At 42.8% G+C, this 24,198-nt stretch overlaps 1 protein-coding gene across 7 annotated transcripts in view; it reads left to right on the plus strand.

Annotated features, from left to right (window-relative positions):
• The window catches only part of col4a6 (collagen, type IV, alpha 6), a 112,030-nt gene that overhangs the window by 77,401 nt on the left and 10,431 nt on the right, over positions 1–24,198 (plus strand). For 4 of the 7 annotated variants that reach the window (XM_037111026.1, XM_037111030.1, XM_037111028.1 and 1 more), the window contains exons 5-28: positions 6,238–6,372; positions 6,459–6,503; positions 6,646–6,768; positions 6,870–6,932; positions 7,548–7,583; positions 7,742–7,804; positions 7,930–7,965; positions 8,092–8,133; positions 12,791–12,883; positions 13,461–13,514; positions 13,675–13,737; positions 13,860–13,904; positions 14,189–14,242; positions 15,468–15,537; positions 15,638–15,748; positions 15,855–16,001; positions 18,219–18,314; positions 18,688–18,845; positions 18,973–19,155; positions 19,232–19,415; positions 21,130–21,174; positions 23,015–23,086; positions 23,700–23,807; positions 23,921–24,139. In XM_037111026.1, coding sequence (XP_036966921.1) covers positions 6,238–6,372; positions 6,459–6,503; positions 6,646–6,768; positions 6,870–6,932; positions 7,548–7,583; positions 7,742–7,804; positions 7,930–7,965; positions 8,092–8,133; positions 12,791–12,883; positions 13,461–13,514; positions 13,675–13,737; positions 13,860–13,904; positions 14,189–14,242; positions 15,468–15,537; positions 15,638–15,748; positions 15,855–16,001; positions 18,219–18,314; positions 18,688–18,845; positions 18,973–19,155; positions 19,232–19,415; positions 21,130–21,174; positions 23,015–23,086; positions 23,700–23,807; positions 23,921–24,139 — 2,245 coding nt within the window. Of the gene's footprint in view, positions 1–6,237; positions 6,373–6,458; positions 6,504–6,645; positions 6,769–6,869; positions 6,933–7,547; positions 7,584–7,741; positions 7,805–7,929; positions 7,966–8,091; positions 8,134–11,638; positions 11,729–12,790; positions 12,884–13,460; positions 13,515–13,674; positions 13,738–13,859; positions 13,905–14,188; positions 14,243–15,467; positions 15,538–15,637; positions 15,749–15,854; positions 16,002–18,218; positions 18,315–18,687; positions 18,846–18,972; positions 19,156–19,231; positions 19,416–21,129; positions 21,175–23,014; positions 23,087–23,699; positions 23,808–23,920; positions 24,140–24,198 lie in introns of all 7 variants that reach the window. The other 3 variants (XM_037111027.1, XM_037111032.1, XM_037111029.1) reach the window with 2 other exon arrangements.

A 24,198-nucleotide genomic window follows, 5' to 3' on the forward strand; every position in this document is an offset into this window, starting at 1 on the left:
AAAGAGAGAACAGGTTGTCGGTTTTAACGGCCGCCATCGGCACAAACAGACGAGTCGGGGGTCGGAGAGGAGGGGTGGGAATCAGTCATGAAGGGAGAGAGAGAGAAAGGTGAAGCCTGAGGAGGAGAGGAGAAGACAGCAGCTATTATCCGTCTTCTAATTGATTAGTTTAACAAGACATGGGCTCATATGCAGTTGCTTCATGTTTAGGGAGCTCATGGGAAACAAATCCTCTCGCGAAACAAGGAACTTTAAAGAGAAGGAAGTGTTGTTACATCACTGAATCTTGCGTGGGTACCAGACTGTGTTGACAGCTGGATTTAAACCGGCTAAAACCCAACATAACTATGGTCGTATGACTTCTGATCAGATGAACAGAAGCCTTTCGAACACTGCGTTGATAAAAAATCAGTGGCAACTCTATGAAGTGTTGACAGGGCACCACATTCTGGACCCTTCCTTCTGTTTTTCGGCTTCCTTGTTTCTCTAGAAGATTTGTTGTTTCCCATGAGCAGCTGTTAAAACTTTCAACAAACAGGAATAAAGCGGCATCGTAAATGACTTTAGCATCAGAAAAGCTCGAGACAAAAGTCACCATCTTAAAGTTTTGTCAAAGAGGTTCGTCCACAATGAGAATATTAAACAGAACTACAGGTGTGGTCAACTGCTCAGAGCCCAGTTGCTTCTCCAGGTATCTGAGTAATTCAATCTCGGCTGCCCCTATGCTCCAACTATCTCCTCTCGCTCGCTGTGTCCTTGGCTGTATCATCACTCATCCCGAGCATGACAAACATGTCTGAGATAAACCAAGGTGTTTGGGCTCACGGTGTGATCGCTGGAGGGGATAGGAAGGGGGAGGAAAAAAAGACGACGCAACCTAAACATTCCCATCTAGAGAGGATTTCCCTCGGCCCTCTCGTCTGTGCGCCGACGGCTGTGGGAGCCGCTGAATTATTCGTTAGTGTTTTCACTTCTTGTTTCATCTCTAGCGGCATCAAAAGTCCCATTTCTCCGAGCACACTTTGTAGCCATCGCTCGCCCTTTCTGCCGAGTCATGGTTGTGTGTGTGTGTCTGCATCTGGCGCGAGCCGTAATTGGGTTATCACACTGCCCCGCTGATTAAACTTGCACCCAAAGACCCAACGTTTGCCAGCGTTGCCCCCCCCCCATCCTCCCATCAAAGTCCCCCAGTGAGCATGCGGTGTGACAGCTAAAATCTTCCCCCTAGCGCACTCGCCGCTCAAAACAATGCATCCCGATAAGTCCTCCGAGGGCCTGAGGCTGTGTGCGTTCGCGTTTGCGTGGCCGCGCGTTCACGGACGACACACACACACACACACCGGGGTTTTCACACGCATGGCAGCTAGAATCTGTCTGTCCAAGCACTCTCCTCTATCAGGAAGTGAGGTAGGCCCGATGGGAGCAGTAAGTCCAGAGAGCTTAGCCGCCTAGAATAGGCTCCATTGTGCCCTTTGTGCTGGAGGGGATTTGGGCCTACAAACTGACCAGTCTGCTGGAAGGTGATGAGGATGGAAGGTCTGGAAGAGCCGGGCGGAGACCCGACGGGCTGGCATGAAAACAGACGGGGATGCCAACTGGCAAGGGTGTCGGGACCCGGGGAGACGCTGGCCGCTGGATAGACTGATCTCTGATAAAATTTGTCTCCATGTGTATAAAAAGCAAAGTACATTATTAGTTTAATATGTGCAGACCAGATGTGAAGCACTTTGAATAATAAATCCAGATTTTAATCCCCCATAGCCAAATATTCGGCCAACTTGCCAGATCGGTAGTTTAGGCAGCTGCCGAGCGAGAGACCACTGGACGAGACCACGGGTCATGTCCTGTTTCGGCCGATAAAAGTAGTTACATTTAGTTGGGGTGTTGTGTAGCCATGGTTGCAGCGACAAAACCGGGTATTTTTACAAGACGTCGCAACATTTTATAGCTGTCTTTTCTTGCCGAGATATCAGATGGTCTCTGAGCGAGAGACCACTGTTCACGCCTCTCTTCAACCAATTTAGTGGGTCATTTAAGAGACCACCAGGAGATCTTGCAGCCACCTTTGCAGTAACAAAAGCAGGTAATTTTCACAAGATGTATGGACGTATTATAGCTGTCTTTTATAGCCGAGTTGTCAGACGGTTGTCAAGCGAGAGACCACTGTTGGAGACCACCCTTTGCATTGTCTTTCAACTGATGAATGTCATTTTAGTAATCAGTTGAAATTGTGCAGCAAACTTTGCAGCGACAAAACCAGGTATTTTGACAGGATGTTGGGATGTTCTCTATCCGTCTGTTCCAGCCCAGATCCAAGACAGCTCCCAAGCGAGAGACCACTGTTTGCCTCCCGTTCCAACAGATAGTTTGGGTGTTGTGTAGCCATCTCTGCAGCGACGAAACTGGGTATTTCTTTACAAGATGTCAGGACAGTTTCTAGCCACCTTTTCTAGCCAAGATGCAAGATGAGAAACCACTGTTTGAGAGCAATGTTAGCTAATAAAAGTAGGTAATTTTAGTGATTGTCAGGACCTTGTGCAGCCATAGATCCAGGTATTTAAACAACATTTTCTAGCCATCTCCAGCCAAAATGCATGACGGTTGCCGAGCAAGAGACCACTGTTTTCCATCCCGTTAAAAGTCTGCCACGAGTGAGCTGATTTTGCAGCAAAGGAATGTTAGCAGAGATATTTCACGAGTTATACTTTCCATAAAGTATAGAAGTCCTTGTTGGATGTAATGTTGAGTTACTGGAAACTGTTTTTGACTTAAAAAAAACGTGTTATTCTCAGTGTTTTAAAAGTGCTTTGGTGGCTCTGACCTACTTTTTGAATCAGTCATCACATACATGGCTAACAGGCATGCAGGGTTCTCATATAGGGAGGTGACTGAGGGTTGTTGATCTATTTGGAATCGCACATCGCCATCTAGTGGTTGTTTTCAGAGCGGCCTCACGCTCCAACGCAATCCGATGTGATTCTTTATTGGTTTTCTGTTTCCCCCTCCTTTTTTTCCCCGCTCCCTTTCATCCCTTCTCTTTTATTCCGCCACTCTTCCTCTGTGATCTTCCCCTCTGCAGACTGCGTTATTTAATTCCACGCCATGTTAGGGAATCAACCGCGGTGTTGTAAACCTTTTCGGAAAAACCTGCCTCGCTTCCTCTTTCAAACCCTCAAAGAACAGCTGAGCATGAAAGAGACTCTGGAGATAAGACTTTAGTGGCCTTTTATTCATGTATTTTATTAGGAAAAGGTAAGAAGAACAAAAGCATCATTCAGAGACCAAACTTGTCTTTTCACCTTAAGTTACACTTCACCTCTCACCTTTTTTTACATAACACCAGACAGACAGAGCTCTCAGCCAAGTCTTTAAACGAAACTCCTGTGACCTGAAAATAGACACTAGAGAGACGCCGGAGCCTTCTGATGAGACGTCCTCGCAACCTTTTGAAGTACTTCATGTCGAAGGATAAAAGGTGCAAAGATGGTTTAAAGGAAGGCAAAATAAGATGCAGGAAAGTCGGTGAAAAAAAAAAAAGAAAGAGTGAGACAAAGCGAAGGCGAGGCGTGAGAGAAAGTGGGACCCCCGCATATTTTCCCCGGGTGAAACCAGGTGTGACTGTGAGTGCGAGCCAGACAGCTCCGGCTGGCTGCCTTTACCTGGCACGGCAGCCCTGTCATTACCGTTCCCCGCCTGGGCCCCGAGGCCACGTGGGCTGGAGGCAGAGCTGCAGACACACACAGCGTGGTCAAGGCTAATCCAGGATCATTGTCGCTTCAGAAGCCAAGTGCGGTAGAGGAACAAAACCACGTCTGAGTGATGTCACAGCCGACACCTGATTTGGCAACAGAGTGACTTCACGTCGAGTCAAGTTCATTTATGTATTTATGAATAATTAGTTGATCCTGGAGGGCTTACAGTCTGTAGTACAGGATTATTAACTGCTTCCTCAAACTTATGCAGATAAAGAGGCTAGCTAACTAAGCTAGCTGACATTACAGCTCAGCTGAGGAGGGCGCAGTTTATTTTTTACATCCCGCACTGGCCATCGTCACTGTGAGGTGCTAAGCTAAGCTAACTAGCAGCTAAATTTAACCTCTATAAATACAAGGCAGATGTTAAGAGTGCCATCAGTCTTCTCATCTAAATCTCTCAGTATGACGTACAAATTCCAGCAGAGGAATTCATTCTGGGTGTCTCATTCTTTGCCACAGGGAACAACATATAAAGTTTAGACAGTCACAAGGAGGAATTTATGTCTATTTCATTGTCTGTCTTTATCTAAATAGTCCGGATGCCGTAAACTCCACCCGCCTGGTTCTCCTGCAGGCTAGAACAACATGCTAAAGATTGTTTTTAACTTGTATTTGACCTCCTCTGATGTTAGATTTTTTATTTTTTTTTTTTTATCTTAACCAGTTAAATGGGTTCATGTCTGCAGGCGGAGTGGTTATATATGAATAGGACCAGGTGTGGAGCAGAAAGGCACCTTCCTTCTTGCATTACGTGTGTGCGTGGAGCTAATAAAAGGGTGTATGAACCTTTACCTTGCACGTAATGAATGGTGTGCAGCCTCTGTGCACGTGTGTCCCACAGCTTGTTTAGTCTACAGTGTGCAAATGTAATTACGTGTGCATCCTCCTTGTGATTTGAATTAGGTGATGCAAAGGGCAAAGCTAATGGTATATACTGATATAACACGTGCACGCATGCAAGAGTTTAATGTGCATCCCAGCTCTGTAAATGTCTCGTAAATGGTAAATGTACATCTGCAGCGCCGGTTTACTTCCCTAGTTAACATCAGTGTGTGACGTGTTTACGATTGAATTTACGAGCACTTTTCTTCGCGCCGTGACAATAAAATAAAACTGCTCGTAGCCTTGTTTTTTGAATTATATACATTTATTTAAAAGCAGAAGAAAATCCCTCAATGCATGTCGATGAAGGTGGATCTCTGGCTCAGTAGGAGTCTGTTTTTTGCTCTGAACATCAGTCCCTCTGACTTTTCTTTGACCCGAGCGCAGACATCTGTCCGTCCCTCCTCCCTCCATCTGCCTCCTCTCCCCCTCTTCTGTTACACTGCTTAAATTATCAGCTAATGGCAGGTTGTCAGTGGTTGAAAGCTGCAGTGTGAATGTGTTCGCCTCGACTCTAAAGAGAGAGGGACTCCAGCTCCAAATCAGCACAAACCCACCTGCTGATGCTGAGTTTCTGTTTTTCTACTGCCATCGTGTGGTTTGAATCGGTATTACAGTCAGTCGCCAGCAGCACCAGATCATTCAATACGAGATAAAAGCTTAAAAATAATCTACTTCTGTCTAGATACCGCAGAAAGATGGGTCTTTTTAAAACTTTATTATAAGTTACATTTGGAAAAAAAAACCTGCCTTTTCTTTCTCCGCAGTAGCACTTTTTTCTTCCAGACCACCACCTGAGCCCACATGCAGCTACATGCCCACATAAAGCGCCTCACCATCCCTCTCACGTGGTTAACATCCCTCCATGAGGAAAAAAAAAAAAAAAAGAATGAAAAAGAAAAGCTCCACAGCTGGGGTGTTTCTTGTTGTTTTTTTTCCGCCCGGACTTGTTCCCGTCTCGAGTAAAAACACACCCAATCGAATCCAAAACACAAAGACAAACCTCGCTGGGTCGACGATGGTGAGTGAGGATGCAGAATTTTAAAGGCCAGCATATCAATCATAGTTCTGAGCAGGTAAAAAGCAGATAACTGATCAATCAGCTGATGTTATCAAATGTAGATTGGCCCTTAATTGATCGGGTAAAATGATTAATGCTTTTGAATGGTTGTGCAGATATCGGCTAGGATCAGAGTCGAGTTCATGGTTTATAAAACGTCCTGTTGTACTTATAAATCAGCCAAACCGATTCACTGGTCAGACTCTCGATAGTCAGAGAGGAAAAGGATTGGAAAGTTTGCCACAAAACGAAAACTTTCACCCTCCACCGATGGAAAGTTGGGTGAGGTTTCATAGTCCGCAAAATATTTCTGGAGCGGCGCAGGACAATGATGTTGCAGCGTTTCTTCTAAACTATTAATCTGAGTTCTTAAATGTTCGTATTTTTGGTTTCATCTCTTTTCTGTCACAGTAAACTGAATATCTTCGGATCATTAGAGGTGCTGATCCACATCTTCCACCATTTTATAACCCAACACCTCACTGATTCAGCAAGAAATGACAATAAAACATAGATATAATCCCTCCTCTCTTGCTTCAGGGTCGTCCCGGACCCCTGGGTGAGGTCGGTCAGCCCGGACCGGAGGGGCCTCGGGGTGGCATCGGGCATCCGGGACCTAAAGGAGAGAAAGGCCACGGTGGACTGAAAGGACCATCCGGCCCAAAAGGAGACAAGGTGACGTTTACGTTAACAGCAAAGCTAAATGTACTTTACTTCAAATAATATGATTATATAACACTCTGGGCTGTTTGCTGACACAGGGGCCGATGGGAGTGCCGGGGTTCTCAGGACGCGATGGAGTACCTGTGAGTAAAAACACAACATACGTGACTTTATGATCTCAGGCGATATTTGAGATTCTTTCCCGTAAATTTGCATCTTTAATCTCGGAAGATATCCGTAAAGAAGCAGAAAGTGTAGACCATGTTCATCTCCTGGTCTCTGCAGGGTCACCCCGGTCAGGAGGGCAGCAGAGGACCACCAGGACACGACGGCTGTAACGGCACCAGAGGAGATCCAGGAGAGCCCGGGTTTGGGGGGATAGGCGGACCTGGAGCACCTGGATTCACTGTGAGGACTAACTTTTAATTCCTCTCTACGTGTTTTTGGATCTCGTCATGTAGAGAATATGAAGTTTGTCGTCACTGATGGCGTCCTCTCCTCCTCGACAGGGGCCTACCGGGCCGAAGGGTCAGAAAGGAGAACCTCGATACATCTCTGACGACGGCTTCACGGTAACGTCTCAACCACAGATTCAGATTCATGCACACAAACAAGTTTAGAGGTTTAATCAGCTTTATTAACTAAATGTGACCAAAACTGATCTTTATCTTTCCTTTCCTTACCTTTCTTTAAGAGTTTTTTTTTTTTTATTTTCCTTGTCAAACAAGTTTGTGTTTGCAGTCCAGTAGTTTGTCTGTTTGTAATTTTAGCTTTTTGGTTGAACATCTCAAATACTTTTTGTCAGATTCAGTGAGATAAACTCTTGAACCATGAAGCATGAAACCCTTTGAGGATTTCAAGACCAAAACACATTTTGAACGACATACATCAACGTATTTAGGCGAGCCCAGGAAAAGTGTAAAGAGTTTTTCCATCACTGTCCTGCTGTTAAAGTCACTGTGGAGTTCCAACCACATTAATAAAGTTCATGATCTCATGCAGTCCTGCAGTTTGTCCAGCAGGTGGCGCCAAAGTAAACCTGAATACTAACAACATGGGTGTCATTAGTCTGAATCCTTTGTCAGCATGTCGCCTGTACTCTGAGGCACAAATGAACAATGATGATAACAAAATTTTACGTTTTCTGTTGAATTGATAATTAACCATTTTTTCTTCCTCTCATTTAGAGTTTACCAGGTTTACCAGGACGGGACGGTGCACCTGTAAGACTTTCACTTTTATCTGCTCACTGTGCAACAATAAATTATGTTCAATATAAAATGGCACACCTGAGCGATATGAAATGAACATTAAATGTGAAGTTGCTGTCAGTTATATGAAATACTCAGATTTCTATATAAATGTATTTATTTCTCTGCAGGGTGTCAGAGGTCCTGATGGTCCACCTGGGTTCCCTGGTCCCAGTGGCCCGGATGGATTCCCCGTACGTAAACTAATTCATCTGGTCCTCTTCCTCAGAATATTCTGATTTAGTGTATTTCATCTGAAGCATTTGAGAATATAAGTCGTAATTGTGTTGCTGGTTCTGATTCTGTCGTCCCTCTTTAGGGCCCGCCTGGTCCTCCCGGTCCCCCGGGGCCAGTGGTAAGTACAGTAACGGAGTAAGGTGATGATTATAATCTATTATGAGACAGTAAACAGCAGATACACAAGTCTCAGTTTCACATTTAAATGTTCTCGTTCCTCCGAATTAACCCTTGTTGTTTTCAGGGGAGCCGTAGTGACGGATATCGAGGCGAGAGAGGAGACAAGGTACGCTTTGTTGACTGAAGAGCTCGTTTAGAGTCCGCAGGGATTACATCACACATCATTTAATGGCTTGTTGATCATCTGAACATAACACATAAACAAAGAGAAGAATCACAGTCAAACTGGCGTTTGACTTTCAAGGAAATGTTAATTCCAACTTAAACATTCACATACAAATATAATGAAACATGAAAGTGACACAGAGGATGATTTATCTCCGTGATTTCATCATTCAAGGACTCGAGAAAGTGTAAAAACCCACAACGATAAACTTAAACGGTGATAAATCTCTTTTCGATTCAAAATGTAGAATTTTTACGCAGATTTGGATCTATTTTATGTGTCTTTTCTTTAGCTATTCATTGTGAGTGAGCTACTTTTGCATTCCTGCAGGAAGAGGTTCCTCTTTATGCTAAACTACGTTCGGCTAACAGGCGCTAGACTTATCACCGTAGTACACAATGATGTTGAAATTAACTTACAAAAGGATGCAGAAGAAACTTTTTTGTAGTCTACAAAAAATGGATGTTTCCACCCTCATTCTTTGAAAATAGTGAAAACAGACTGAAGTGAAGTGTAAATTATGAATGGAGCTTCTGGGTCTGAAACGCGAGACTAATGCGAAAGTGCTGGTTGTAAAAAGAAGTCAGATTCTATATAAGCTTATGAGAAAATTACCCTAATTCTCACTTGATTTATAACCTCAGTAAACAGTTTCCTGATGACTGTATTTGTGTCAGTCTCTAGTTTCAAGTCTTCTTCAACACAGCATGATGTTCATTCAGTAAATTATGGTCCAAAATAGGCGATGAAGCAGGATGTGATTTAGGACAAGTTGTAGTCAGGATATCCTCACCGGCTCCACCCTCTCGTCAGAATATGGTCACTTCATGGTTAAATTGGTGGCCAATGAACCGGTTGGTGGCATCAACATAGCCTTAAAGTTTCCTAAAGAATGTTTCTTATTCATTCTGTGAGCAAAGTTAAAGAAAAATAAACCTGGTCCCAGTATCGACCCCGGTGGGACGCCGTTACGTTAAATCTCGCACCGTTGGACTTGTGACTTTTTACACTTTTCTCTTCACATACACATCAGCTACACAACAGCTACACAACAGCTACACAACAGCAGGCTTAGAGTGCTCTAGCTGGGTCCTAGGTGTGTGTTTGTGTGTGCATTTATGCGTGTATGCATGCTTGTAAAATAATTTGGTTGGACATAATACTGTGCATGATAAAATCTGACCGGTGGTGTTTTCTCTGCGATCTGCACTTCTTCTTCCATCCACCATTAATTTACCCTCCATCCATTCCATCCTTCCCTCCTTAACCCCACCCATCCCTCCATCCTCTCCATCCTCTCCACCCTCCTCTCTCCATCCCCCACATCGACAGACTACTGAACTGTTTGTTGCACTCTGTATGATAAAAAGATCACATGAACCCTCTACTTGATTCAGTCTGGTTTGTTCTTTCAAAATGACCTGAGCTGCCGCTGAGTCAGGTCACAAACAAACTGCAGTGTTTCATTTCAAATCCTGATCGGGCTTTTTAAAGGAACAGTTCACCCAAAATGGAAATAAGTCAGTGTCTTCTCTGTAAGCCCTGAGCTCCCAAATTGATTTGATAGAACATTATTTAACAGCCCTAATGGCTGTTTTAGACACATGTGTGCTAATGCTTTTAGCTTAGCAGCTACAGTGAAGATTGTGGTGTATAAAAACGTCTTTTTGAATCAATTTGGGATCCGGGGGCTTCCGTAGACTTGACTTACAGTCAGTATTCGACATCTATTTCAGTTGTTTAAGACGACAATACCTCGCTCGACTTTCCATCGGCATGAGGGTGAGAACATGAAGACTGAATTTTCACTTTTGGGCGAACTTATACTTTAAAAAACTGATTCAAAATCTGCTCCAGTTATTTTTTTGTGAGTTGACCAGCGGCATCACACACTTGTTTCCCTCCCAGATGAATGACAGTTCAGAGATTTTACTTGAGTTTTTCTCTCGAATACGAAAGAAAATAAGATCTTGATGAGACCATGCGTCACCTCAGCCTGACTGTGGTGCATTCAGTTGCTTAAAATATCTAATATCCATCTTTAAATACCCACAAATCAAGAAAGTGTCCGTAATAAAAGAGATAAAACTCATCAAATGTCTGAGCTGTCACTCTGGAGGACGACCTGTGGACTGTAACTGGTGCTGGAATCACTCGCTCCTACTTCTCACGTTGCACTACATCTTCCCTTTTTTAATTAATCCTGTTTGTGGGGCATCTGGCGGTGAACTCTGGGATTTTTGCACTCCATCTGCCTGCTCTTGAAAACTCCTCAACCCCCCCATCCACCCACCCACCCACCTACTCATCTCATTTTGAACAATCGCACACGAGTACTAACAGTCCTCACACACTGCATGCATGTTATGCTCAACCAAACCATCAAACGCTGAACTCAAGACAGATTCAGGGTTGTACTGAATGTGGGAACAGCTGGATCTACTGTCGAGCCTGTTGAGAGACGTATCTGTGGGATGAAACCTCCCCTGCTTTTTTTATTTTTGTGGAAAACGAGGAATTTCATGCAATTGATCAACAAGAGAATCTAGATTAAGTTTTCCTGAGATCTTTCTCCAGCTCTTTCTTTCTCCTTTTACTCTGTTTCTTTATCCTTCCCCATGTTTTCCTCTTTGTATTAATTCACTCATAACTTACTTTATTTCTTTTCTATCTATCTATCTATCTATCTATCTATCTATCTATCTATCTATCTATCTATCTATCTATCTATCTATCTATCTATCTATCTATCTATCTATCAGAATTGGCCTGTCGAAGTCTTTCAAAGTGATTATCTGATAAGGAACTAAGAGTCGGACCGGACACCAAAGATAAGGATCTCCGTGTGATCTAATCTCAAGAAGAAAGATTGCTGAGATCCATTTTTATACCAGAGTCTTTGTGGGCTTTACTGAAAGATACAGCTGTGTATCATCTGCGTAGAAATATAATTAAATGTTGTATCTCTGGATAGTGAGGCCAAGTGGGAGCATATGAAATGAAACATTTGCAAAGAAGGATGGGGAGACATGGTCACTGATAGAAACGTAGCTTCTTTTTGAGCCATGAAAATGTTATTACAGCTGGTTTTCATGTATGCAGTAGCGCTCTGCAAAGCCTTTGAACAGGTTCTCGTCTGAAAAACCCCAACCTCAAAAGTCTCTGAGTCTTCTGAGTCTATGGTGGGGAAGGTGGAGGCTGTTGTAGCTGCTAATTTCGGTCCAGGGTTTTGGATGTTAGCAATAGATTTATATCCAGGTGTCCACTTACTTCTGGTTATGTAGTCTTTGTATCTTTCCATCTGCTTCGTCCATCCCACTCCATACATCTATTACTTCCTCCTCTTTCTTCTCTCTGACCTCCCTCCTCTTCCTGTTTCCCCTCAACCCCCTTCCACGGATCCTCCTGATTGGCTAACGGTGTGTTGTGTGTATCTCGGATTCAGGGCGACGTGGGTCTACCCGGACCCAGTGGTACTCCCGGCGACGGGTCACTAAGAAGCGAACAAACTCTCACTATCTACAAAGGAGATAAGGTAACACGGCAAGGGAAGGCTAGGAGCAGAAGATGTCTTCACAACACACACACACACACACACACAAACGGATGTGGTGGGGTTTCGATATAAAAGTGGTTAAAAGAAGGTGAATAACTCAGCAGGCGGGTAAAGAGGACGAGGAGCAGTGATTGCAGCAAACTTTACAGCCGTGGAGGGGGAGGACGTGCGGAGGAGAGGAGTCGGAGGAGGTGGAGGAGAGGTTCGTCTAACTGAGCATCAGTCCAGCATCTTTTTCCTGCCACTGTGGAGTTTGTTACGCAGAAGTGAAAGAGGCAGAAATAATCTAAATGTGTTAATATTGTTCTAAAGGTGCTGAAAGTTTCCAAATGTGTGATCTAGAAATATATAAATGGGATACAATTAAGTTTTTGATCTATGGTCCATCTAACAAACTTAATTATTAAGTCTAACTAACCTATTATGTCATTTGTTGTGTCACATGCTTTATTGAGATTAATAAAATCTTTATTATACATTCATTAGCAGTTAACTATGCTTCAGCATTCAACTAAGATTGGATCCTAACAATGTTGTGCTGGTTTAAGACATCCAAACTCATCTGTTGAAAAGCTTGCAAAGCTTTCCTTCCAGGTGTGAAGCTTGGAGGTCCATGATTGACCTTGGAAACCAAAAATAAACAGCTGACATAATGCTAGCTAGCCCTAGTGGTCCGTTGACCTGAGCTTTTGAAGATATAACGTTAAATAACCATCAAATTTTATCATTGGTATCATAAAGTAGAACTCATTGCTTTTAAATTCTGGCCATTTCTATCCGATGCTCTCCGCCTCTGGAGATTGTTGGATGTAACTTGGTACTACAGTAGGACCATCCTCTCACCATCATCCCTGACATGTCCTCACTCCTCTGCTCACCATGCGCACAACAACATCCCCCTCCATGGCCTCATCCACCGGTCGGTCCCCCATAAATGCCCCAAAAACTCTCTGCCTTCGCCTTACCTACCGCCGTCTCCTCCCCCCCGTCACCACACTGACCCATGTAAACAGCTCTCTCTTCCTTGGTTACGGCATCCAGGGCGACGTGGGCTTGCCCGGCGACCCCGGCCAGCCAATGATCAATGGCGTTGTGGAGTTTGTGGGTTTTCCCAAAGGAGACAAAGGAATGCAGGTTTGTTGCAACTGTTCTCGAGAGTCGATCCAGATACAGACACGAGTCCCTGAAACACCAACTGTATCTTTACAGAGTTTAGAGTTTGTCGAGCCATCTCTATGGAGAAATAAGTGTTGATCCCTTACATATCTGAGGTTTACTCCCACTCTTGGATACATGACTTGACCACTGCAGTTCTCAGGGTGGGAAAAAAACCCCACTGTGAACATCAGAGATAGCTAACCCTGACTCCCTTGTTGCTAACCATCGAGATGAAAATAATCCAAATCATCCACCTTGGATTGTTCAGCGTTCCGAGCCCGACACAGTGCATCCTCTCCGGGGTTTGAACAGCTCTGTGGCTTCAATGGGAGCTAAGAATCTATTTCAAAATCTGCATGATCAACATATCAATCCCATCACCCATTAAACTAGCTTTTTGTTTTGGGTGATATTTTACTGTTTCAAAAGGTAAGTTTTGATACAAAGAACGTGTAACACACAATCTATTCACTGGACAATAAAATAAAATCGGAATTTAATTTCTGTTGTTCCGCAGAAGTTCACCTTTGTTTTCTCTCTGTTTTTCACAAAGGGTGAACCTGGTCCAAAAGGAATCAGAGGATATTCCGGCAGTCCTGGTAGACCCGTACGTATTTCTGTACCTTTTCGTTGACATTTTTATCCAAGTCATTAGAAATGCTGATGATGGTGACATGGGAATATCATGCCAAACACGCAGAAAGGTCAGTGAGAAAAATTCTGGCTATAGAGCTCAACTAAAGACATTTTTCTCTACTTCTTTTCAGGGACCATTTGGCTTTCGTGGTGAATATGGAGAGAAAGGCATTCCTGGATACCCCGGGGCAAGAGTAAGTGCTAACAGCCGACTGTATTAAAGTTATTTCATACATTAAAGACAAAGTAGTTCCTCTCTCACTTTTCCTTCTCTTCTTTCTCTGTGACTGATGTCTTCTTTGATTCCACCAAACAGGGTCCTCCTGGTTTTAACGGGCCTCCTGGGGTTCTAGGACAACCGGTAGGCTTTTATTTTACTGTTCCTACATTCAAAATCCATTTAATTCTGAAGTACTATCAAAAACAATTATTATACTATATGCATCCAACTCTTGTAGTGAAAATAAGCCTTAAATCCTCCATTCAGTGTTGACGAAAGTGGAAGTATTGACAGATTTTGAGTGAAATGCACAAAAAGTACAAGTTTCCTCCTAATAATAAATCATTTCTTATTATATTTAGTGCAGGGGAATATGTTAAGTCATCTGTGCAGTGAATCAAACCAGTTCTGTTTCCATCACACAGGGAGCGAGAGGCAGCCCAGGTTTCCCCGGACAACCAGGATACATAGGACCCAAGGTAAGATGAGTGTTTGTTGTGTCCCACTTTCACACTCCATGCTAATCTGCATACAGTATTTAATATACTAACATTCATAATATGCAAGAGATCAACATACTTAAAATGTCAGGCGTCGATCAAATTGCCTTGTTTATTAATCAGACTTAACAACGACGAAGCAAACGACAGTTATGTTCAGTCCTCTGTTGTGTTCCTGACACTGCTTTACCACCTTCTTACTTTCATTTCCAGCCATAAGATGCTTGAATGTGCATTGCATTGTGGGGAAATAGTGCATATCAATAGCAAAAAATTCTGGGTAAATAATGACTAGTATAAGTGACTCTATGTTGTTACATTTTCATCTTGACTTCAGTTTCTTAGACGTGAATATTGTCCAGTTTCTGTCCTCTTACATGACAGTAATCTGAATATCTATGAGTTGAATATCCATTTTCTGATATTTATAGACCAAACATCCCCATAATTACTCAAGAAATTAATCAAAACATTGTTTGACAGTGAAACCTGCTCAGGAAATAATGGATCAGGAGCACTGTTTATATATTGCATCGCCTCTATTTTACCAGCAGATGGCGCCAGTGGTGATTAGATGATTTTAACCTGAAGAAGCAGATGAAGAAAATGTCACTGCGCTGGTTAATAAGATACAGTTATAATGACGCCATTATCTCAGTTTAAAGGAATAATTAGATTTATATAGTTAAGCTAACCAACTCATGGCGCTAACTTTTATATTTACCATACAGAGGTGAGATGTAGTGTCTCATATGCAAAAACGTGTCCAGATAAAGAAACTTTTTCCTCTAAAGTTCAGCAACAAATAGCAAGAACATATATGCCAAGAACAATAAGATATGTGCGCCAAAAAGGCACAAGAATAAAACAAAGGAAGTGCAACAGTTAATAGTTTGCATCTCTTGTAGCCTTGAGCTTAGAAGCTGATTTTCATATATACATGATAGATTGTATTTTATAAAACAGCTGCAGAGGATCTAAGAGGCCATGAAGAGCTAGAAAAAATAACACAAGCTGGTCTTGAAGGCTGGTCTGAGTCATTAATGAACTAGGAATTCATTTCTTTGAGGATTCGAGGAGGCATTAGATAAAACTGAGGCGATATGGTCTGTCTTTCTCGTAACAGTCTAGGATATAAGTTTAAAAAGTTGAGCTGAAGTAGTGTAACAACTTTTGTCCTAAACTGTTTGTATCTGTCTGCCAGGGAGACCAGGGAGAACCCGGCGCACCAGGACCTGTATCTTATGTCGGTGATCTTGGCACTGCTGTCAAAGGTAACACAAGCACACCAAATCCAAACCAGTATCTTAACGGATCATTTAATCACGTACGAGTTTCCAACTCCACCTCCGACTCTTCTCTGATTGGCTGCAGGACCTCCAGGTGACCCAGGTCTAGATGGCCTGCCTGGTCCCCGCGGTGACCTAGGACCCCCAGGATACTCGGGACCTCCAGGACAACCAGGCATTGGTGGTTTTGGTTCAGGTGATACATACAGACACAAACAGTCTAGAGACGAGGCGGATTAATAATCTATAAATCCTGCAACTCCAAATCCATCATCTCTCCTGTCCTCCTTCCACATCCGCAGGTACTGGACGGCCAGGATTCCCTGGGACCCCAGGTCCAAAGGGAGAGACAGGTGACCCAGGCATACCCGGTTACGGCACAGAGGGCGGCCCCGGCTCCCCTGGACTCCCCGGACCCCCCGGCAACCCTGGACCTCCAGGCCCTTCTAGTACGTTAACACAGACTCGACTGCCACCCGCTCTTTCCCACACAGGTGGCCGTGAAGAGAGTTTGACAGAAATCCATGAAGGCCCAAAGGATCCTTGCAGCCAATAAGAGGCTCCATGTTTTTAATTCTGGGTAATTCTGGTATTCGTAAACTGGGTCGCCACCAGAATCCATTGGAAAAAACAGTAATTTCAAGTGTGTTATTATGTGACTTTGGTGTTTGAAAGGGTCCATTAGGATCCACACTAAAGGAAGTTTAAGAATACCAGAATTACCCTTTAACTTCATGTTGTCTGTTAGTTATATGTCTTTAAGAAACGCTGGAAAATAAAATAAACGGGTCGTGAATTAGAATTAGAAACTTTTAAAGATGAGGATGCAGCATTTTTATCGTCTGGGAACGGGGCTGCACAGAGAATAACAAAATCAAGTTCATCGCTAAAAAAAAAGAAGTGCACGACAAAGCTACAAGCAGACTTTAAAGCATCATGGTTGACTCATTTAACTGTTCTCCAAGGCTTGGTCGAGGGGCCCTGTGTCATCCATCCTGAGTGGTCCACCAGGCCCAAAGGCAGGTACCCTAAAGGCGCCCATATTGCTATGAGCGCCATGGCAATATTAGGCAGAAAGTTCAAAACAAGCAAACACAACTTTCAGCAGGCAGTATCTCGCTGCCGAACCGCTTTTGATATTATTTAATGCTATACTGTGTGGAGGGTCGCAGTAGTAAGTACAGCTGAGAACAGACGGAGGCTTCAGACTTGGATGGGAGATTCTCTCGACTCCAAGGCTGCTTTTCCCATCTTTGGCCACAAGGTGTCGCCTGCTGTGAAGACGATTCACTGATTTTACATGGACGTAAGGCTCAGCAGCCATGTTGTTCACAAACAGGGAGGTTTTTTTTAATTGTTTTTCCAGCACAAACACGTTTAAACGAAGGAAAACGTAGAGCATAATAGCACTGATGATTATTATACACTTTAGATTTTCATATTGTTGAGAATATATTCAATATATCTAATTTCTGTGACATAATGGATGGTATATTACATTCTTGATACTTGTAGGATGAATGTTATTAGTACGGAAGCCCTGAGAGAGAAAGTGAGATAAGAAAAAAGAGAAATAAAACAAATAATTTCAGAATAGTTTTTTTTTAATTAATGTTATTTTTGCAAGTGAAGAGGACAGCATGTTTTTTGTTCTGATTATAAGAATAATAATTATTATATGACAAAACATTTTTAAGTTTAAAAAAACTAAATTAAATAGAGGATACTGGCAAAAAAAATTTAATCAGCTTACAAAACTATTTTTCTCCACCTCTTATGTAAAATAAATAAATAACTAAATAATAATAATAATAATAATAATAATAATAATAATAATAATAATAAATAAATGCCAAATCATTTCTTTTGAAATACAAATAAAAAAAAAGTTTAATCATAAAAAAATCACCTTTATTTTTGCCTGTTTCAACATAATCTTTTGAAAATACATTTTTTACCAAACCCATTAATCCCATTTCAAAACAAGAACGTAAGATTGAATTATTTCACAGAGGTTAAATATTCTCCGGTCTTCAGTAGTTTTGGTGCTGAGAAACTCAAACTCAAAGGCTCACTTACTCACTTAGACATGAACAAAGGTCACATTAAGGTAATTACTTGGAATGAGTAGTTGTAGGTTGACCTTTGACCTTGTCCCCCATAAAGACCCAGAATGCATCTACACTTTCCCCAGACACACAGACATCAGATGAACAAGCAGCTCTTAGCTTTAACAGTCCCTGTAAAATCACTGAATCGGTTCATGCTGAGTATTCTGTTTTATATTTTCTCACAATATAAACGAGGTAATGCTTCAAATGAGCATCTGTCATCTTGCAGCAGCAGCAGCAGCAGCTAAACTCTTTCATATTACATGCTGACAGACTAATCCTGATTTCACACCGTGACGACAAGCTGCACTTGCACTGTGACGATAATTAAACATTTAGCTGTAAGTTTGTATTAAAAAATAACTTCCTCCGAGACAGGAACTGAACATATTTAAACCTTGCGTCAGTGCAACTCAGCTTCAAGTTCAAACTGTGTGAAATCTAGACAACATCACAGGATTTATACATAGATAATTTTGGGCTAATTTGTGGTTAATTTAGCATTTCAACCTCGAATTGATCTAACTTAATACATGTGTATGTTTGTGCTCGCAGGTTCGGACACAAGTTACCCGTCAAGTATCCCCGGAGAGCCTGGTTTGCCTGGACCACGAGGAGGGCCTGGTAACACGGGATACAAAGGCTTCAGAGGTACACACACTCACACACACACTCACAAAAAAAACATTTATTTATCGGCTAACATCGGTTTTAACTTCTTAAACAGGCTAACAACAGTTTTAGCTTCTATGACAAGCTAACATAAGTGGAAGCTTCTCTGAAAGGTTAACAATAGTGTTAGCTTCTCCCACAGGCTAATATTGGTGTTAGCTTGTCCAACAAGTTTTCATCAGTAGTAGCTTGTACAACATGCTAACATCCCCGTCCATGTTAGCTTCTCAAACAGGCTAACGTCAAGGTTAGCTTCTCTTCTTCTTCTACGCTACCAACCAACTCTTGTATGAATCCATCTTCCTCTCCTCTCCCTGCCTTCTTCATTGCCCCCCTCCTTCCAATCCTCCAGGTGATCCTGGCGACTGTAACTGCATCGGAGGAGGCGTCTCAGGGCTCCCTGGGTTACCTGGACCCCCAGGAACCAATGGAGCCCCCGGCTATGCTGGACGAAAGGGTGAGCCTGGTGACTCTGGCACACCGGGCTTTGGCGGCGTTCAGGGACCTCCTGTAAGTGAAGTTTGGTCTCTTGTAGCTGACAGATGTTAAATGTTGTCAAGTCATTCAGTGTGTTACAGGTGAGGCTATATGTGTGAAGGTTTCTGAACAACAGTCTGTCCTTTCCGTCCTCCTGCAGGGTCGTCCTGGTGACAGGGGTTTCTTTGGTCGTAAGGGAGAGAAGGGGGCGTCTTTCTACCCCAATCTAGGTCTGGGGGAGAAAGGAGAGCTTGGATCTACTGGACCCAGAGGACCTACAGGCGAAACTGGAAAACCCGGCAGAGACGGCCTTCCTGGCTTCCCTGGATCCCCTGGACCCCCAGTGAGTGCTGAGACAAACAGTATTCTTGTATGTTTTAATTACAAATTAAGCAACATTTCTTTCCTTTCCTTTCCAGGGTGACGCTGGCTATGGCACGCTGGGAGAGAAAGGTTTCCCAGGTTACCCGGGGGCTAAGGGTCGTCCCGGTGGTCCTGGTGAGCCCGGTGTTGGGTACGTTGGAACACCTGGCTTTCGCGGAGAGCCTGGAGACCCCGGAATACCGGGGCTGCCAGGGACGCCAGGTTCACCTGGACCAAAAGGTAAGTGACGACGAGTGTGTGTGTGTGTGTGTGTGTGTGTGTGTGTGTGTGTGTGTGTGTGTGTGTGTGTGTGTGTGTGTTTCACAAGCGAGAGAGAAAGTGTGTCTGTGTGGATGTCGTATTCTCCTCACAGGACGAACCCTCCCCCGACCACACATCCATCCCATCATCAGATCAGTCCCATCCTTCATGTACTCTAGTTACCATAGCAACCTCATCCTAACACCCTTAAAACCCATCCAAGGACATTTCTCAGGGACATCCGGTCCCTCGATCAGTGTCCAGGACCCGGAAGGGGGACAACGTGGCTCTCGCTAGATTTTTTTTTTTCTCTCCCACCAAAGCAGCAGCTTCCTGCCCTTCACGCCTCGGTTGCTGCAGCAAACCTGTTAACTACACGATTAATGGTCTCCATTAATGTTGCTTATACATCTTTTCTGCAGCCAATAATCAATAATCCATAAACTGCTTCAAACTGTTAGTTTTGACTGATTGATGCACATTGATGTGATTTTTTTTTTCCAATGCTGGTCGCGCAAAATAAAAAGCTACTGTGCTTGTTTAGTCTCAGAGGAAGTGAGAGGAAATTTATTGCCATTCACAACAAATACAAACACTGTGGGTGGAGTTTGCTCGGGCCTGTGAAAGCCGACCAATCAGAGCAGACTGGGCTTTTTTTAAGGAGGAGACAGGCACATTCAGACAGAGGCTGAATAGAGGTGATCAGTTCTTTTTTGAGAACACCTCACTTAAAAGTACAAACCTGAATATGAGATAATATTGGACCTTTATCGGATCTGGAAAAATGTATAACCCAGCCAGCAAAATATTAAGTTGTATCTCTGTAGCACCTCTAAGAACATCCTGTCTTGGTTGAAAATGACATTGAGTAAAAACATTTTTAGTGCGCTATATTGTCTTTTAACAACTTACTACAAGTACAAAATACAAAATGGGATCAACACGACTAAACACGGTCACATTTTAGGCTTAAATGTGGGAAATTAAAGGCTTCTGTAGGAGCATGATTCAATATATCTCGCTTGTCTTTGACCTCTCGATTTGGGACGAGCAAAAGCTAGCTGCAGAGAAAGTTTGACACCAACATCTGCAAGAAAATCTCACAAAATTAAAGAATCATGTCAGGAGGAAGTAAAGATATATTGCTAGTTCTTCTTCTCTGAGACTAAACGACACAAGGTACTCCTCCTCAGCAGCAGCAGCAGCAGCAGCAGCAGCAGCAGCAGCTGGCCGCTCATCCTCAGTATGAATGTGTGCTCTCGTACCTTGTGACGCTGATACTCAAAACAACTGATTCATTTTTTTTTTTTTTGCTCTTTAATACGAAGGTTATTGTCGCTCACATGAGCTGAGAGAGAGAGAGTGGAAACAACTCTTCTCTGTCGCCTCATGACGCATAATAACCTGTTTTTTTTTTTAAGCACTCTGACAATGAAGTGAGCATTTTTTTAAAAATGTGCTTTTGCTTTAACTTGAATGAGCCTTGAATTAATTGAATGGAACTGATTTTTGCTGATATCTGTTTGATGAAAAAGAGATGCATTTAATTTGCTTTTATTGGCGCATGCAAATGACCCTGACTGGCTTTGTATGCTGCCATCTTCTACCCCCCTCCCCCTCTCTCTCTCTCTCTCCATCCATCCATCCCTCCACCTCTCTGACCTTTATACCTTGTGCATGTGTATCTGTCCAGGTGAAAACAGCTGTGGAGGGGTTAATGACGCCGGAGAGGGAACGGGTGGGTAACTAACTTTTTTCATCCACCGAGAAAAAAGTGAAAGAGCCCCCGGGAGAAAACTTTTATTTATTTTTCAGCCAATGGGTGGATTCACCAGATTCCCTCGAGGGAAAAAGGAAACATTAGAGCAGGAAGTTATACTAAAGAAGAGGCAAGGAAAGACAGGAAGTGACGCTAGAGACATCGTTTTCTCACGTGTTCACAATACAAACAACTTAATCAACATGTCACTGCACTCCGGCAAATAACAGTAGTGTGATTAAAACTAACACACTTAAAAACTTGATTTCAGACTCTATAAAATAACATTATATAAAACTTGAGTAGTAAAAAAGCTAATCTTTTAGCCTGTTTTAGGCTCAGATGTAGGTAATAAAAGGAAAACAGCAGCGTTCAATGAAACAAAACGTCAATTCCAGGCAAAGTTTGGTGCCTGAAAGTCAAAAAATTTAATTGCATTTCTTTCTGATAAGATGAACAACTCAGAAATATATATAGTGTGTGATTAATTCAACAGTCCAACACTCAAATAAACAAGCAAACAAATGTTCTGATAGGTGCACGAAGTAACTGATATGTTTTTTAAAAATTGGAGCAAGAAAAAGAAAAGAAAAAAATCAATATAAACATATTTTTGTGAAGTAATATTATGACGATTTCTTCGACAGATACTAGTGTTTTAATTGTACTGGAAGAAAACAGGATTTTAAACTTTGACTAAAGATCCAAAAGTCTTTGACGGCACTTGCAAAGTAAAATACTAGAAAATAAAATGAGCAGAATGTAGCTAACTGTAAGCTAAATATTATTGCATGTGAAGAAATACAATAAAAATGATAAGTCATGACTCACATGTATCATATTTTTCATACTTGAACTATAGATCCACAAGCACCTGAAAGGAAACTGTAAAATGAATTTTATCACAGATTATTTAAAAAGATAAATATGATTTTTTTCACTGTTTCACTCTGGCTGTCCAGGGAATAACTGACGTATTGTTTGTGGCGTGAACACGTGGTTAACGTCACTCAAAGAAGAAAAGAGAGAAAAAGAAAAGGCTGGAAGACAAATAGTTTAAGTCATGTATACGTTAGCTCACTGTCAATCATTAGTTCATGACGGAGCTGATGGAAGCCTCTCCAGCTCCCTGCGTCTCAGGGATTCCACTCTGGCCGAGTCAGTCGATGATTGACAGTCGAGGTTTCCAGTCTGAATCGTCCAATCATCATCTTGATGCAGCCGGTCACACTCTCCTCTTCCCTCCAATCAAAAGCTGCTGAAACCTGGCGCATGTGTTTTTTTTTGTTTCAAGCCCCCCTCCTGCCTCTGCTAAGTGCTTTCTTAACCACTGAGGGATGTGGGAGGGAAGGAAAACACAAGGCAAAGTTTGTAACTGTCATCAGCTGCCCCCCTCCATCATTCATCGTGATCGATATGCTACTAACGACATTCAAACCAACCAACACACGATAATTCTTCATGATCAAACTCAGATTAACGTAACGAGAGCGGAGCGTGAATGGAGGCGATTGACAATCAAACATGAACCCTTCATTTAGCATTTGTTAGCTGTGTAGCTCAAGATGGCGATGATCTGGCTTAGATAGAACATCACTCTGTTGTTGTTGTTGTTGTTGTTTGTGTTCACTGATTCAGACCTGGCTCAAATACTAGTTATTCAAACACCTTTAACGGCATTTCATTTGCGGCCATATTTGGTCCAGGCCTGAGTGAGAGAATCGAAAATGAGCCGGTGTTTACGTTTTTTTTTTACTGTTTATGTCTGATAATGTATTTAAAGTATGATTGCTAACCTGTGTGTGACTGCTGCTACCAGGACAAGTGCTACCTTGCACCATACCTGGTGAGGAAGGAGACCCCGGCGTGCCTGGTGTACCCGGACGACCAGGTACAACTCTTCAGAATGTCTTTAGAGATATGTCATTCTTCTGTCAGTGTTTCTTTTTTTGTGTACCAAAGCTTTTAAAAATTCAACATGTCCAAGGTTTTTCAGTTGTTAAGACAAATGCTATTGTTGCTTATGTTTCTTTAATGGAGGGAGAAGCATTTTGGTTGGTATACGGAGTGATAAAATTGGTTAAAATCCACAAGACAAAGCTTTAAAATGGGTGGATTTCAGTGTGCGTCACTGGAAACAACATGTAACTACAGTAATGTGAATGTTTTTGATGTGTGATGTACCGCTGGAGCTGCAAGAACAAACTATTTTGGTCATCGATTAATCACAGTTTGAGTCATTTTAAAGGTGAAAAACGTCAGATATCTCAGATTCCAGCTGCTTCAATGTGAATATTTTCTGGTTTCTTTACTTCTCTGTGATGGTAAACTGAAAATCTTTGGGTTGTCAACCAACACGAGACATTTGAGGACGTTGTCTCGGGCTATGTAGACCAAAAAACTAATTGTAAAAATGTAAAAAAAAGAATGTGCAAGTTTGGCTCAGATGGCGTGTGAATATTGTTTAGTGGAGCAAGTGAAACGTTAATCTGCTTCATCATTAGGTCCTAAAGGTCAGCCAGGTTTCCCAGGAGGCCCTGGACGTCCAGGGTTTGATGGACCCAAAGGAGAGAGAGGAGACCCCGGTTACGGAGGCCAGCCAGGGCCGCAAGGTAAATCTGCATGGTGGTTAGTTTCTGGACTCCAGCTATGGGACTGTTCATCTCCGCAGCTGGGCTTTTATCAGAAGTGGACCTTGATGTCATCACTGTCTTCCTACGTGCAGGTTTCCCCGGACCCAGAGGAGACCCCGGACTTCCAGGTGGTCCAGCACAGGGTTATGATGGAGCCAGAGGGAAGGATGGTGTTCCAGGGCGCCCTGGAGCCAAGGGTCAGCCCGGAGAGGTACTGGGAGCCACACCTGGAGCACCAGGAAGGGACGGTATACCGGGAGCCTCTGGAGACAAGGGCCAGCCTGGGACACCGGGAGCACCTGGATTACCTGGTGGGTCCAAGGACAAAGAGACTCACATTCACTGTGTTTCCATCGGCGGTTGATGGGAC

This window comes from Acanthopagrus latus, chromosome 10 (assembly GCF_904848185.1).
Source record: "Acanthopagrus latus isolate v.2019 chromosome 10, fAcaLat1.1, whole genome shotgun sequence".
NCBI lineage: Eukaryota > Metazoa > Chordata > Actinopteri > Spariformes > Sparidae > Acanthopagrus > Acanthopagrus latus.